This window comes from Candoia aspera, chromosome 18, assembly GCF_035149785.1.
Source record: "Candoia aspera isolate rCanAsp1 chromosome 18, rCanAsp1.hap2, whole genome shotgun sequence".
Classification (NCBI taxonomy): domain Eukaryota; kingdom Metazoa; phylum Chordata; class Lepidosauria; order Squamata; family Boidae; genus Candoia; species Candoia aspera.
In genome coordinates this window covers 7,668,494-7,682,023 of record NC_086170.1, presented here as the reverse complement: position 1 = coordinate 7,682,023, position 13,530 = coordinate 7,668,494, and the positions used below count along the sequence as shown (strand labels likewise).

General features: G+C 46.3%; 1 protein-coding gene across 1 annotated transcript; it reads left to right on the top strand.

Annotated features, from left to right (window-relative positions):
* The first annotated feature begins 250 nt into the window (after positions 1–250).
* On the top strand, positions 251–12,955 carry VAMP3 (vesicle associated membrane protein 3). The gene is made up of 5 exons (XM_063317494.1): positions 251–422; positions 3,169–3,247; positions 8,245–8,403; positions 10,471–10,522; positions 11,717–12,955. Coding segments are annotated over exons 1-5 (312 nt in total). The 5' UTR covers positions 251–420; the 3' UTR covers positions 11,737–12,955.
* Positions 12,956–13,530: the final 575 nt, after the last annotated feature.

Genomic DNA, 13,530 nt, shown 5'->3' with positions numbered 1-13,530 from the left:
GGCTCAGGCAGCTGCGCGTCTGGAGGAAGGCGGCTGCGGCGATCCTGAGGCTTCCCAGCCAGGCCCGCTCCCGCTAACGAACAAAGGCCAAGGATCGGGAGCTGCGCGTCCCCGACGCAGCCGGCCCTCGCGGACTGGCCGCCGTCCCCCGGCCGCCAGCCGCGCCTCCCCGGCTCTCCGCGCGGCAGGCGGCGCGCCCGCAGCCCGAGCCCGAGCCGGAGCCCGAGCCCGCCGGGAGTTCTTCGCCGCCGCCGCGCCCGCCCCCCGGGGAGGGGTTTGCGCGGCCCGCCCCGGACCCGCCCGGCGCCAGGGGGCAAAAGTCCCGGCGCGCCCCGCCGCCGCCGCCGCCGCTGCTTCTCCGCCCGGGTCTGCTCCCGCTCCCGCTGCCGCCCGCGAAGAGCCGCCGCCGCCGCCGCCGCCATGTGAGTCCCCCGCCGCGCCCTCGGGCGGCGGCAGCAGCTGCGTCCCCGGCCCGGGCGCCGCGCGCCTCCCGGGGCCCGCCGGTGCGCTGCGCTGCGCTGCGCTGCGCGGAGCTGCTGCCCGCAGAGGCGCCGCCGCTCGCGCGGTCCCGGGAGCCAGGGGGGGCGCAGCCGGGGCAGAGGCCGGACCGGGCGGGGAGCGAGCGGGGGGGCGGCGCCCCGGGCCAGGCTTCCTGCCGAGCTGCGCCCCCCGCGCCCCTGCGCCCCGCTCCGCTCCGCTCGCTGCGCCAGCCGCGGCCCACGCCCAGCGCCCGCCGCGGTTCCCGGGCGCGCCCGGGGGCAGGAGCAGCCGCGCCCTGCGCCGCCGCGGGGCCTGCGCGGGCCCGTTTGGCCTGGCAAGGCGGCTCTGCGGGCTGGGAAGGGCGGGGGGGGCCCGCTCGCGAACCCCCGAACGGCTTTCCCTCCGGCGCTTTAACTGGGCTAAACTGCAATTCGGGGAATTAGGACGGGCCTTGCGGCCCGCTTTCCCCAGGTGGCCAGGCGCCAAGCCGCGGGCGCGGTAGCTAAACTCCGTCGGAGACTTCAGGCCGCTCAGAGCAGCGTTTGGATAAATCTCCTGCTCTGAGACTGAGAGGGTTGTGAAATCGTGTGAAACTTAGCGGGGCTTCCTCCTGCTTGCAGGGATTCAGCTCAGGGACACCACCGTAAGCACTTCGTCGGGCGGTTTTCGGAGCAAGCCTGCGCGTTAAAAATGAAACCGATGGCGCTTCGTTCAGATGGCAGACCGTCGTCATAATTTTTAAATGAGGCACTAATGAGCCGTTTGCCAGGAGATTAATTCAGTGAGCTGCTATACCTGAAAATTGTTCTGCATTTCCCTGCCCTGCTTCCTCCCCACTCAGTTATTTGATGTGCAAAAATATCCCGTCACAAATTTATTACACGTTACTTGGGCACAAAATTAAATTTGGCCAGATCTCCCTGTAGGATTCTTCTAGATCCAGGGCGGGGGCAAAGCCTGTTTCTTCACAGGGCTCCATGCGACCTGTTGTGATCCTACAGGATCCTTCTGGACCAAGTTTAACCTCTCAGAGCTGTAGGATGTCCCTGGATCCCTTTTGGCCAACTCCTGCTCTTCCCATGTTCTCTTCCCTGTGAAAGAAGAACCGAGGAGGAAGTGGAGGCAGCACAGGATATATAAGCTAGCACTCTGTTGTATGAGAGAGAAGCAGTTGGTGTTTGTCCCACCACCCAAATCCCCACCAATCCTCCCCTCTGTGGCTCAGTTTTCATTTTCATGTAAAGCTTTAGAATTCTCTTTCTCTGCAATTGAGCAACTTTGGCAGGCAATATATTTTTATTTTACTTGTTTGATTTAAACCTTGCCTTTTGTTCCGGCACTCAAGGCCAGATGCGTGGCCCTTCCTCTAGGTTTTTCCCATAATAGCAACTCCTGGTGGACTGGGCTGAGGTGGGGGATCCAAAACTACCCAGGTTATCACATAGTTTAACACCTTAACCACACTTAGACCAGTCACCACAGATAGGTGACATGTGTCTGCATTAGCTGCAGCAGGGAGAGGAGGGGGCAACCCTACCAGATCCAGCCCTCCATTTGATGACCCCACTTGGCATCCGTATGGAGGCCTTCAGAGATGGCAGCCTGCCTTCTGAGAAGGTTGGGTGGGGATGCGGCTGAGCAGGGACCTAAGAAGCTGGACGGATTGGAGAACGTGGGGATGCATGGTAGGGTGAACTTAAACCATGGCTTAACAGTTTAAGCCGATTCAGAAGAGATGGGCTGAAGGTTAGGGTGTCAGACCTGCATCTGGGTCACTTCAGTACTCCCACAAGGCTACACCCCATTTCTTTTTTCTTTGCCAAGGTACAGGTAGAGAGTCAGGAGGATGACCCTCATGGAGACAGGCAAAAGGGGCTGAAACACTTTTTAAGTTTAAGCAAGGAGGTAACATTCAGAGGTGGCTCAGGCGGGGTCCTCCCTGATTAACTGGAGGAGGAGGAGGACTGCCAGTCTTGTGAGAGTCTGGTATTACAGCCAGTCTCAATAGAGGTAATTTTAGGCTTCCCGTGGAGTTGATTTTCTGATCCAGTCTACCTAACGAGGCTGGCAGTAGATTTATACTGGCGTAGGGAAGAATTGGTGTCTTGTCGCCATGCGTATTCCTGCACTGTGTGGCATTTTAGTGTGGCCTTTACACAGAACTACTCCTCTCTGCTTGAGTCTGCTTAGAAGGCCAGTGATAGCTGGGGATGCATTGTCTTCTGTGGCGCGTGCTCCCATCCCGTGCATTCGGGGGAGATGGGCGGTTGCGAAAACTTGAAAAATAAAGTTAAATAAATAAATAAATGCAAGGCATCCGGCTTGCTGATGTCCCATGAGATGCTCCTCGTTGGCTGGCAGGCAGGCAGGGTTATTCCTCTGAGCCATTAATGCTGTTTCTGTACTTTGCGGTTATTGCAGAGATAGGAGCAAAGAACCATCTTGTGTTTGCGATGTTTGCTAGTTAGGTTTAGTTGGAACACCGTGATGTACGTGAAGGTAAGACGGATGGTGGCTGAAGCTGCACTGGATTGGTGAGGTGCTAGACAAGGTCTCAGGAAGCATTCCTAGGATCCTCATGTGCCAAGTAGGTTTGCAATGCGTGAGTTGATGTCGGTAACCCAGATTAACTCACCAGGATTTATAAATGCCGATCTGGCAATAACCCCGGGCTGTCTTTGTGTGCAGGTCAGGTCCCCCTGGAGCAGCAGGCCCTGCCTCTGGCAGCAACCGACGTCTCCAGCAGACTCAGCACCAAGTTGATGAGGTATGTATGGCCAGGCAACTCAGAATTGGGGGGCGGGCGAGAAATGGGCCTGACCCAACTGACTCTCCACCAGTTGAAGGGAGAGTGGGCCTTCTTGAAGAGCCCAACAGTTGGCCAAGGTGGGGTGCAGCTGCTTTGAGCTGGCATGGGGGGTTGGCCTGATTTCTCACAATCGTCCTGATGTTAGGACTGGGGGTCCACTTTCAGACCATTTTCAAGACAGACATAATCTTTTGGGGGGCTCTTCTCCCATTGCTTCAAGGCTGGTGGCCCTCTGGACCTCTGGGTCCGATGCAAAAAAGGAAGATTCTGCAGTTCCCTTTTAAAAAAATCAAAATACGCTAAAACCCTAGTTGAAACTTGACAGCTTGAATGGGCTGCTGCACTGCAAATCTTAGTCAGTAGTATCAAAAAATAAAAACAGCACTGACTTTTATTTCCCATTGAGATAGTGATTGAAGAGACCCCAATTTTTACTCCATCCTTTTCACCCACAGCCCACCCTGGCCGCCCCTTTCCTTTTTTAATAAATAATTTTTTATTAAAGAGATTTTTAACAAGATAAAAATGGTACAAATTTCAGAAAAGAAATAAAGAAAATAGAGGAAAATAGTGAATAGATAAGAAAGAAAATAGGAAAAAAAAAGAAAAAGAAAAGATTGTAAAGAAGCTGTTTGTGATCTTCTTAACAGAGGTTATAAATACATTTATATTTTGTCCTCTCTCTCTAAAATTACATCATAATTTCCATATTTCCATAGTCTGTCTTTTCTAACAATCGAACCCATAAATCAGAAGTTCTTTTTTTTCAGCAAGAAGTCCATAATGCAGTTATTATCCTTTCTCTAGTCAAACTAGTCAATTTTGCCATCTCTGCTAATTCTCTCATCTTCACCATCATTCCTCCATTGTGGGTATTTTGGAGTCTTTCCATTTTTGTGCATATAATAATCTCGCAGCAGTTAACCGTATACAAAAACAGCGTTCCACAACTCTTCTCTACTTGCCTATCCGTTACTCCCAGCAAGAAAAATTCTGGTTTCACTTGAATGTTGATTTTTAAAATTCTTTGTATCACTGTGTGTGTTTGAACCCAAAATTTCCTGGCCTTTTTACAAGTCCACCAAGCATGATAAAACGACCCTTCATGTTGTCCACATTTCCAGCTTAAATTTGAGGTACTTTTATACATTCTGGATAATTTTTCTGGGGTCATATACTAACAGTATGTTTTATAAAAATTCTCTTTTAGGTTATAACTTGTAAATTTCAGTCCTTTCAACCACATATTCTCCCATTGTTCCATCAATATATTTTGTCCAAAATTCTTCGCCCATTTTATCATAGGTGTCTTTGTCTTAATGAAAACCATTGAAAACTAAAACCTTTGAAGTCTTATATGCTAGCCATCTCACTTTGCCTGCTGTTTCTTTTCTATATAATGCTTCTTGTGTTGAGATTCATAAAGGCATTTTCAGGCACAATCTGCATCAATATCTATCCCAGTCTTGGGACTACATGGCACTTCTGATACAGTGATTTTAAAAGCAAGATTAACCTTAACTTCGTTGTGGTGTGCCACCTCAGATGCCCTTCTAATTCTAAAATCCTCTTACTTCTCAGCAGCACCCGCTCCTTCATCCAAACCAAGCAGCAGGCTACAAAGTACAATTTCAAATCATGCAGTTCCCAAGTCTCCTTGGAGGACTTTATATTTAACCCTTGGCTTTTTCTCGTGCCATACAACCCTAGACAGATCCTTCTGCCATTGTTTTAAGGTGTATCAGTTGTCAGAGTAGGTATTGTTCGAAACAGAAACATCATTATTGGCAAAAAGTTCATTTTTATCACCGAAATTCTCCCCAGCAATAACAATTGTGATTTCTCCCACCTTAGCATATCCTTCTTAATTTCATTCCATGTCTTAACATAATTATTCTGAAATAACACACAATTCATATTAGTCACAGTAATACCCAAGTCTTCCACTTTTTTCCCAATCTTGAAACCCGTTTTTTCCATCAATTATTTTTGCTGTTCCATGCTCATGTTTTTTTAACATCTTCATTTTCTCATTATTAATTTTAAATCCAATTAACGCACCAAAATCCTTTAATTTTTCAGTTAATATTTCTAGTCCTTCCAAAGGATTTTCCAAGATTATAACCAAATCATCGGCAAACCCCATAATGTATATGTTTCTTTTTTGATCCTCACTCCAGCAATTATCTTGTCTTACATCTCAAATAGACTTCCAAAGCTAAGATGAATAACATTGGCACAAGGGACATCTCACAAGGTTTTGTTAATTCTCCATTTACAATCATCTGGGCCTTTTGCAAAGTATAAATCGAGTTTACCCATTCAATAAAATTCTCACCAAAGTCCATATCTTCCAAAATTGTAAACAAGAAAGTCCAATTCAAATTGTCAAAGGCCTTTTCTGTATCTAGGAAGATCAAAGCAGCTTGTTTTTCATTATGTTGTTCTAAGTATTCCAAAATGTCCAGTTTTGGACATTTCTAATACTGTCTTTTGGGTAAAAACCCACACTGATCTTCGTGAATAAAGTTCTGCAAAACAGTTTTAACCCCTGGCTAAAATCATTGTAAATAACTTATAGTCATTATTCAGTAGTGATATAGCAGTAATTTTTTGGCAGAGTCAAATCATGGCCTTCCTTGGGTATTATTGCTATGTTAGCCTCTGTCCAACTGGTATCTTTCCGCTCTGTAAAATAGTTTTATCATTTTTTGCAAAGGTGGTTGTAGTTCATCTTCAAAGTGTTTACAATAAGAGGCTGGTAGGCCGTCTGACCATGCCTTTACAAACTTCTCTTATTGTTATAGATCCATTCATTATTTTTTCCATAATTTTTGGTTAAATATTCATCAGCATTTGCCAGAGGGAGTTCTTCTTTATATAATTTAGAATAATATTGTTGAAATATTTTTTGCATATTTATGTTGTCTGTCATTAATATTTCCATCTTGCAGTTTTAATAACAGTTTTTTTCTCTTTTTGTTTCCTTAATTTATATGCCAAGAATTTCCCTGGCTTGTTTGCAAATTCAGAATTTTTTGGTTTTGCATAATTCATTTTTACTTCCATTTCTCTTATTATTAACATAGGTAGCTGCCGCTGTAAAAGTTTAATCTGTTGTGAAATCTGCTTTCTTTTTGGGGGATTTCCTTAATTCTTCTTTCATTTTCATCTCATCCAAAATTGCTTGTGTTTTCTCTTGTCTCTTCTTTTTGAGTTTGCTATTACGTTGTCAGAGTTCAAATTGGAGGTCAGCCCTTATTAAAGGTGCTACAGACTGTGAAGAAGCACGAGCACAGGGCGAAAGGGAGAAGCGAATCCTCATCGTGACCGTCTTCCACCTGGAAACTCATGCCTTCATTGTGGGAGGTTGTGTAGATCCTTTACAGGCCTTTATGTTGGCCTTTACAGCCACTTATGGATCCACCGTTAAGATTGTCTTCCAGGATTAAAATCTTACTCGGCTACGAGTGGTCGCCAACACATACACACATGTTGTATAAAATGTCCTGACTTTGAGAAGGACCAGCAATCAAGGAATGGTGCCAGTTGGCATACAAGGGGAAGTTGTGTATAGATCCTCCTGGCCATGGCTTCTACCTACTCTTCAATCAGGAGGAAAGTAGAAGGATAGGATGCTGGACTTCCATGACATTCTTTTCCCTACCATGGGGGGATGGTATCCAGACCACCTTCCTTACTCTATGGAATTCTTTCAATATGTTCCTTGTCAATCCCTGAACAGGCATGGTGGTTGCTCTCTGGGGCTACAAAAGAAAAACATTGGGTTCTGCCTGCCAGAGCAGCAGAAGGACCAAGCTGGCTAAGAATGCTGTCCATCCAAAGTAGAAAAAGGAACATCAGTAAGACCACTGGTTCCTTCTGGTTCAAAATTTGTATTGTAAGAGTGTCAGTCAAAGTGGATTGAGGTATCAAGTGGTCTGGCCTCCTTGTTAAGCGTTGGAGGGAATGCTGATCCCATTTGCTTGATGACAAAAATCTGATGGAACAGTTAATACCCAGCAATAACATTCAAATGATCTTGAGAGGTTATAGAAATTGGTTTAAATAACAAAATAAATTTTAAACACAAGTAGAAAGCAAGAGAGAAATACACAGCCCTGGATGGGGATACCAGGCTTAGCAACAGCATATGTGAAAAGGGCCTTGAGTGCTCCTTGACTGCAAATCATCTGAATCAGAAGTCTGATGTGCTTGCAAAAAAAAAAGAAATATACTTTTAGATGGCATCAACATGAGTTTAGTTCCCAAATCATGAAAAATAATCGCTCCACTTTATTCTGCTTTAACTGGACCCACCTCCAATCAGGTGTCCAGTTCTAGGCCCCGTATTTTGGGAAGGATTCATAGAAGTTGGAACAGGTCCAGAGAAGAGAAATGGACAGAACTGTCCCACAAGGTCAGAGGGGGTGGCCTCTCCTTTGCTGGAGGAGATCAGACAGGACAGCCATTGTCAGGGATGCATGATTCCTGCGTGGAGCAGGGGTGAGGACTAGATGGTCCTCGCCATTCCAATCTGTGGTTTTATTTGGACTCCTATACTGGGCAGTTACTGAACCAGATGATCTCCAAGGTCCCTTTGAACCTAGGATTCTATGAGTTGATGCATAGCATTTTCTCTCTAGCAGACTTTGGTGGCCCTTTAAATTGGAACCCTAACCCTAATCCTTAAAGTTGCCAAGTTTGAGAAACACTGAGCTAGATGGTCCTGCAAAAAAAGTGTGGTGTTCTCTCTGTAAAAACTGATCTTCAGGAACTCAACTGATGTCTGCGTGAGGTTGACTTGGCTTGGGGAATGTATATTCCCTTTTTCATGGGCTTTCCAAATCTCATTTCTACCATTTATGCACAGACTTCAGTCCTTTTTCCTTAAGGCGATGCATGGTTGAGCAGAAAAGCAAACACCAAGCTAAGGCTTCATTCTCACGTTTTAGGTGGTGGATATCATGCGGGTCAACGTTGACAAAGTTTTGGAGAGGGATCAGAAGTTGTCTGAGCTGGATGACCGTGCTGATGCCTTACAAGCCGGAGCTGCTCAGTTTGAGACAAATGCAGCCAAGCTGAAGAGGAAATACTGGTGGAAGAACTGCAAGGTAAGAATGCTTGTCCGCTGGAAACCAGGTTGGTCAGAAGGTTACGGTTCAGATCTTAGGAGCCGTTCCTCCTCGTCCCTCCTGTCCTGTGCGTTGAAGTCCACGCATTTTAAAGTTGCCACGGTTGAGAAACACTGAGCTAGATGGCCCTTGCAGACGAAGCTGGTGCGATCTTCAGGAACCCAACTGATGTCTGCATGAGGTTGACTTGGTTTGGGGGATATATATCCTCTTTTTCATTGGCTTTCCAAATCTCACCCTACCACTATTTATGCACAGACTTCAGTCCTTTTTCCTTACGGCAGTGTGTCCATTCTCCTAATTTAGGCTCTTGCCTCGAGAGAACTCACTCAGACTCTGCCATTTAAAGAAGGTGTTGAAAAAAGAGGACTGGACTTGGATCCGGGTTTTGGTGTGACCCTTGTCTTCTGCAGAACGCTCTCCTTTATTTTCAGACCCATAACCACAACCGGGGCCCTGGGAGGAGGGGGCACCCATCCTCTGCCCGGGTCTGCAGCCCACAAAGGTCCCTGGGCCACTGCTGGATCCCGTGAGAAAACATTTTGCATTCCTCCACCCACTGTAATAACACTGTAGTGTTGGCAGTTTCATAGCAAGTTGCTATGACTGATGGGGTGGGAAACACGTTGGCTTGTCCTACTAAACATTCCAAGCCCTCCAACTGGCTTGTTTCAAGAAGTTTCCGCTTACAGAGGAAAGTAGCCGTTTTCGCTGTTTTGGTAGTGCTCCGTCTTTGACAGGGTTGATTTTAATGGTACGTTTGACAAATTAACAACCAAAACAGAACAGCACAATAAAGAAATTAAGCCTTTGCCCAGCAAATTCAAAGGTCAGGGATAAAGAAGTTGGAGGACAGATTACAAATAGCAGAAACAGAATTTAAAAACCGTTTGAAGTTCAGAGGTGTACCTGAAGATTTTGGAAGAGAAGATTTAGAAAGAGAAAGAGAAAACTTACCCAAAGTTTATCTTGATTTGGACCCAGATGAATCTTTGGAAATCCAAGATGAAATCAAAATATCTTCAAATAATAGAAATGGGCTGACTAGCCCATTTACAAGGAACAATATGTTTTTAAGCTAAAAAAGAAAAATGTATGTATTACATGTCTTCAAGAGTTTCATATCAAAAAGGACAATGCAAGCATTGTAGTTAAAATATGGCCTCGGGCAGACAAGAAAAAATAGAGTAATATATGTGGGAAACTTAGTGTGGAATTTGGAAAGACAAAACCAAGATGCAGAAGAAGGATTCATATTTCATGCTGAACGTGGGAAAATAAAATTTGCTCCAGTTTATGCTCTGAATAATGAAATAAAGAATGATTGATAGGCCACAATGAGAATTTAAATGGAAGAAAAGGAGTAAAATTACAGTGAATTTCACACTGAGAGAAAACTTAAATATGGTATAAGATGTTTTTATCGATGGTATATCACTCCAGATATTTACTGCTAAAACTGAAACTATACTGAACTACCTTTTTAGGTGCTGGCAGGTGCCTTACCCTTCTCACTGGAGATTGTCTACAATTCCTAAAAAACAAGAGTGGCAAATAAAGTGGTGGGGGTATGCCTCGGTGTCTAAAATAACCCAGGATTTGAAAAATAAACCTGACCCAGAATTCAGTTTAACATGGAAACCAGTTTTGGACTGTAATTCTATCCATGGGCTTGTATCACACCCAAAGTTTGGGTTTCTCTTACATAAAGTTTTAATATTTACGTCATGGATGATTTATCTACAGACAAATAAAGATAGATTTCTTATTTTAAGAAAGACATTTTTAACTTTAGCATACTTTACACTCTGCTGATTATTACTGTTATGGATACTTACAGACTAACTTGATTTTGATAATAGTTTATAATGACATACGGTATTTAAATACATAAAATAAGCTACTCTGAAAATCTGTATTTGTTTAATCTTATGCTGGTAAATCTCGTCTATTTTCCTCTTTTTTTTTTTTTCCTTTTAAAATGTTCAGGAACAATTAAGAAATTTCCCAACCAATAACGCTTTGTTCTTGGGGTTTCTTTTGCAGATGTGGGCCATCCTGGTTGCGGTGGTTGTGATGCTCATCATCATCATCATCAGTGAGTATATGAACTGGACATGAAGCCCCATGGCCAGAAGTATCCCTTGGAACTGGGGCCTCTTTTCCCTCCGTCATTGTTTCTCAACCTTGGGAACTTTAAGGTGTGTGGACTTCAACTCCCAGAATTCCCCAGACAGCCAGCAAGGCTGTCTGGGGAATTCTGGGAGTTGAAGTCCACACACCTTAAAGTTCCCAAGGTTGAGAAACACTGATCGAGGTGCTTTCCCCTAGTCAAGGTTACCAGTGGCTGAAAAATACATTGCAGCTCTCTTGTCTCATGTATTTATTCTTATTTATGTTATTTATTATGAATGCCATCCCTCCAGAGATTGGATGAGTCCCGTCTCTGTTGGACTTCCATGGTGCCCTGAGTTTGTGGCTCTGTGCTCAAGCCTGGGGCCCCAGGGGTGGGACGGAGCCCATGGCCTTTTTATACTGAGTGTTGATTGTGGCTTTGTAAATTTTTTGTCGGGGGGGTTGCTATGGGTTTTATATTTTTGTGTATGTTTTTATTATTTTTAATATTGTCAGGTGCCCAGAGTCACGTATGTGAGACGGGTAGCCATATAAATCCACTAAATAAATAAATATTTAGGCCCCTGTGAAGTTGGAATCTATCTCTAGATTACTTGGATATACAGGTAGTCCTCACTCAATGACCATTTATTTAGCGATGGTTCGGACTTATTTAGCGATGGTTCGGACTTACTACGGTGCTGGAAAAACTGACACGGTTGTCGTAGCATCCCACAGTCACGTGATCGCCATTTTTGACTTTTCCTGGCAAGCAAAATCAATGGGCAGCCATGTGATTCGCTTAACAACCAGGTGCTTCACTTAACAACTGCTGCACAAAGGTCATGAAATTGGGTCGGATTTGCTTAATGACTGCTTTGCTTAGCAACTGAAATTCTGGTCCCAATTGTGGTTGTTAAGCGAAGACTACCTGTAGTCCGTTTTCTTCACTGTGGGCAAGTTGCTTTTGCTGATAGAAATACACCACCAACCCCCCAGAAGTCTTACTTGTAGAAGTAAGTTTCCTTCAAAAAGAACCTGGTCTTCTACTCTATCAGTATATAAAGTTCCAGAATATTTGCAACCCTATTATCCCCATTTATTATTACTTTTTTAAAGAAATCATTTGCTATTGTTTTCCTAACCTCTGCTTTTTTTTTTCCCCTTTGAAACGCAGTCCTGAGTGTGTCCTCGTGAACCCGCAGAACGTGAAGCCGCCTCGATGTGGAACTCCTCCATCTAACTTGCTCTGTTGCCAAGCTTTTGTACGGGTGCCCAAATCAAGCATTTATTCCGGATAGCGGTGCTAACTCTTTGTAGTTTGAGTGCTAGGCTTCGGCTTGGCAGCCTGAGGCGAGCTGCAGGAGAAAAGCCAGACCTCAGAATCTTCCAAGTGATCTTGCGCTGAAATTGCCACTTCTTGGACAAATCCATATTTTCCCTCTCCCGGTTAGAGTAGGAGAATTGCGGAAACAGGAACGGGGATCAGCTCTCATTTGTGCCTTCCTAAAATGAATGATTTCCTTACACACAATTGGGCCATATATTGAACAGTCGGTGCCTTTGTTAGATCGTAGCAATTTATTGCTGGGGGTAGTGGGCCGTAACGAGCAAACACTACCCTTTTTAGGCTGCTTTTAAGTCTCTCGCAATGATTTTCACTTGGAGCACTTAAAACGACCACCCGAAACCCGGAAGTATTTTGGACGCAGACACAGTATGGGGTCTGTTCTTACAATTTAGTGCCTTAATTGTTTGGGCCCGAACAAACGCCATCAAGTATTTCTTTGGTGGTTCTGGACAGACGCAACAAAAGTTGGTTTTCAGTAAAACTGAAGCTGCAAAAAAAGAAAAAAACCACAGTGGCTTTTCAGAAGAATTCTGACTTTTTGTAAGCGGCCTGTTCTGAATTCTGTCCTTTGGCAGGATGCTGTCTTCTCCCAGACCTTCCGATGAGTCTTACTCTTCTGCGGCCACGTACGTTCCCATTCCTTGCACGCGACTTACGTTTTCTCTCGGATCCTCGGTGTAGCACCCCAACTTGCAGATCACCGGCAAGAGCAAAAGCTGATCCCAGAAACGGGGGTTGTTTTTCTGCTTGTCATATTGCTAGGAGATAACTGTAATACTTGATTTTTCAAATACTTTTGCATAGGTTGAAAATCGAAACACTGAAAATGGGCTTTCCCTCCTAACAAGTGAAGCTTCACGTCACTGTTGTTGTTCTTGCCGATTATTTCAATTCTGAACTTAACCAAACTTGAATTGCCGTTTCTTCCCACTAACCTTCGGCCTCGCTACGCGGCTGTTTCTGCGGCCGGGCGGAAAGGGCCCTCCGCCCGCCGCTGCCCCGGCCCGGTGGGGCGAGAGGCCGAACTCCTGGAGCTGCTCAATAAAGGGCGATTGCCGGTGCGTGCGTGCTTTGCGACTTTTGTGCGCCAGTTAGCCTCGGGGGTTATAAACGGGGAGGGGGGAAAGTGCAAAAGGGAGAAAAGGTCGCCCCAACGGCAGGACCCCCAATCCGTCGATGGGGTGCCCCTTATTTCGCTCCTGCGCCCGATCCTGATGCTGCGAGGGCCCCCGCGCTGCAAGGTCGCTCCCCAGGGCCGGGGCGCCCTTCCCACCCATCGGCCGGAATTGCTCGAGGGGGCGACGGCCTGCATTTCAGGAGGTAGCGAGCAGCGCCCGATCCAGACGCGGGGCTTCTCTCCGGCTGGGCTCCCTTCCAGGGAGGCTGCGGCCCCTCCTCGCGGGGAAGCTCCCGGGCCTCCGCGCCCCCGCTCCTCGGCGAGGGAGTCTGCGTGCGCGCGCCCCGGGTTTCGGCAAGAAGGCAGCGCTCGGAGCAGCGCGCGCGAGCGCCGCTCCCGCTCCTTCCGAGCATGCGCGGGGAAGAGTTGCCCGGCGCAGGGGCGGGGCCGACTCAGGCCTGAGGCAGGACAACAAACCTTCCGCGGGACCAATGGGAAGCGGCGGCGGCTCCGCCCCCTCCGC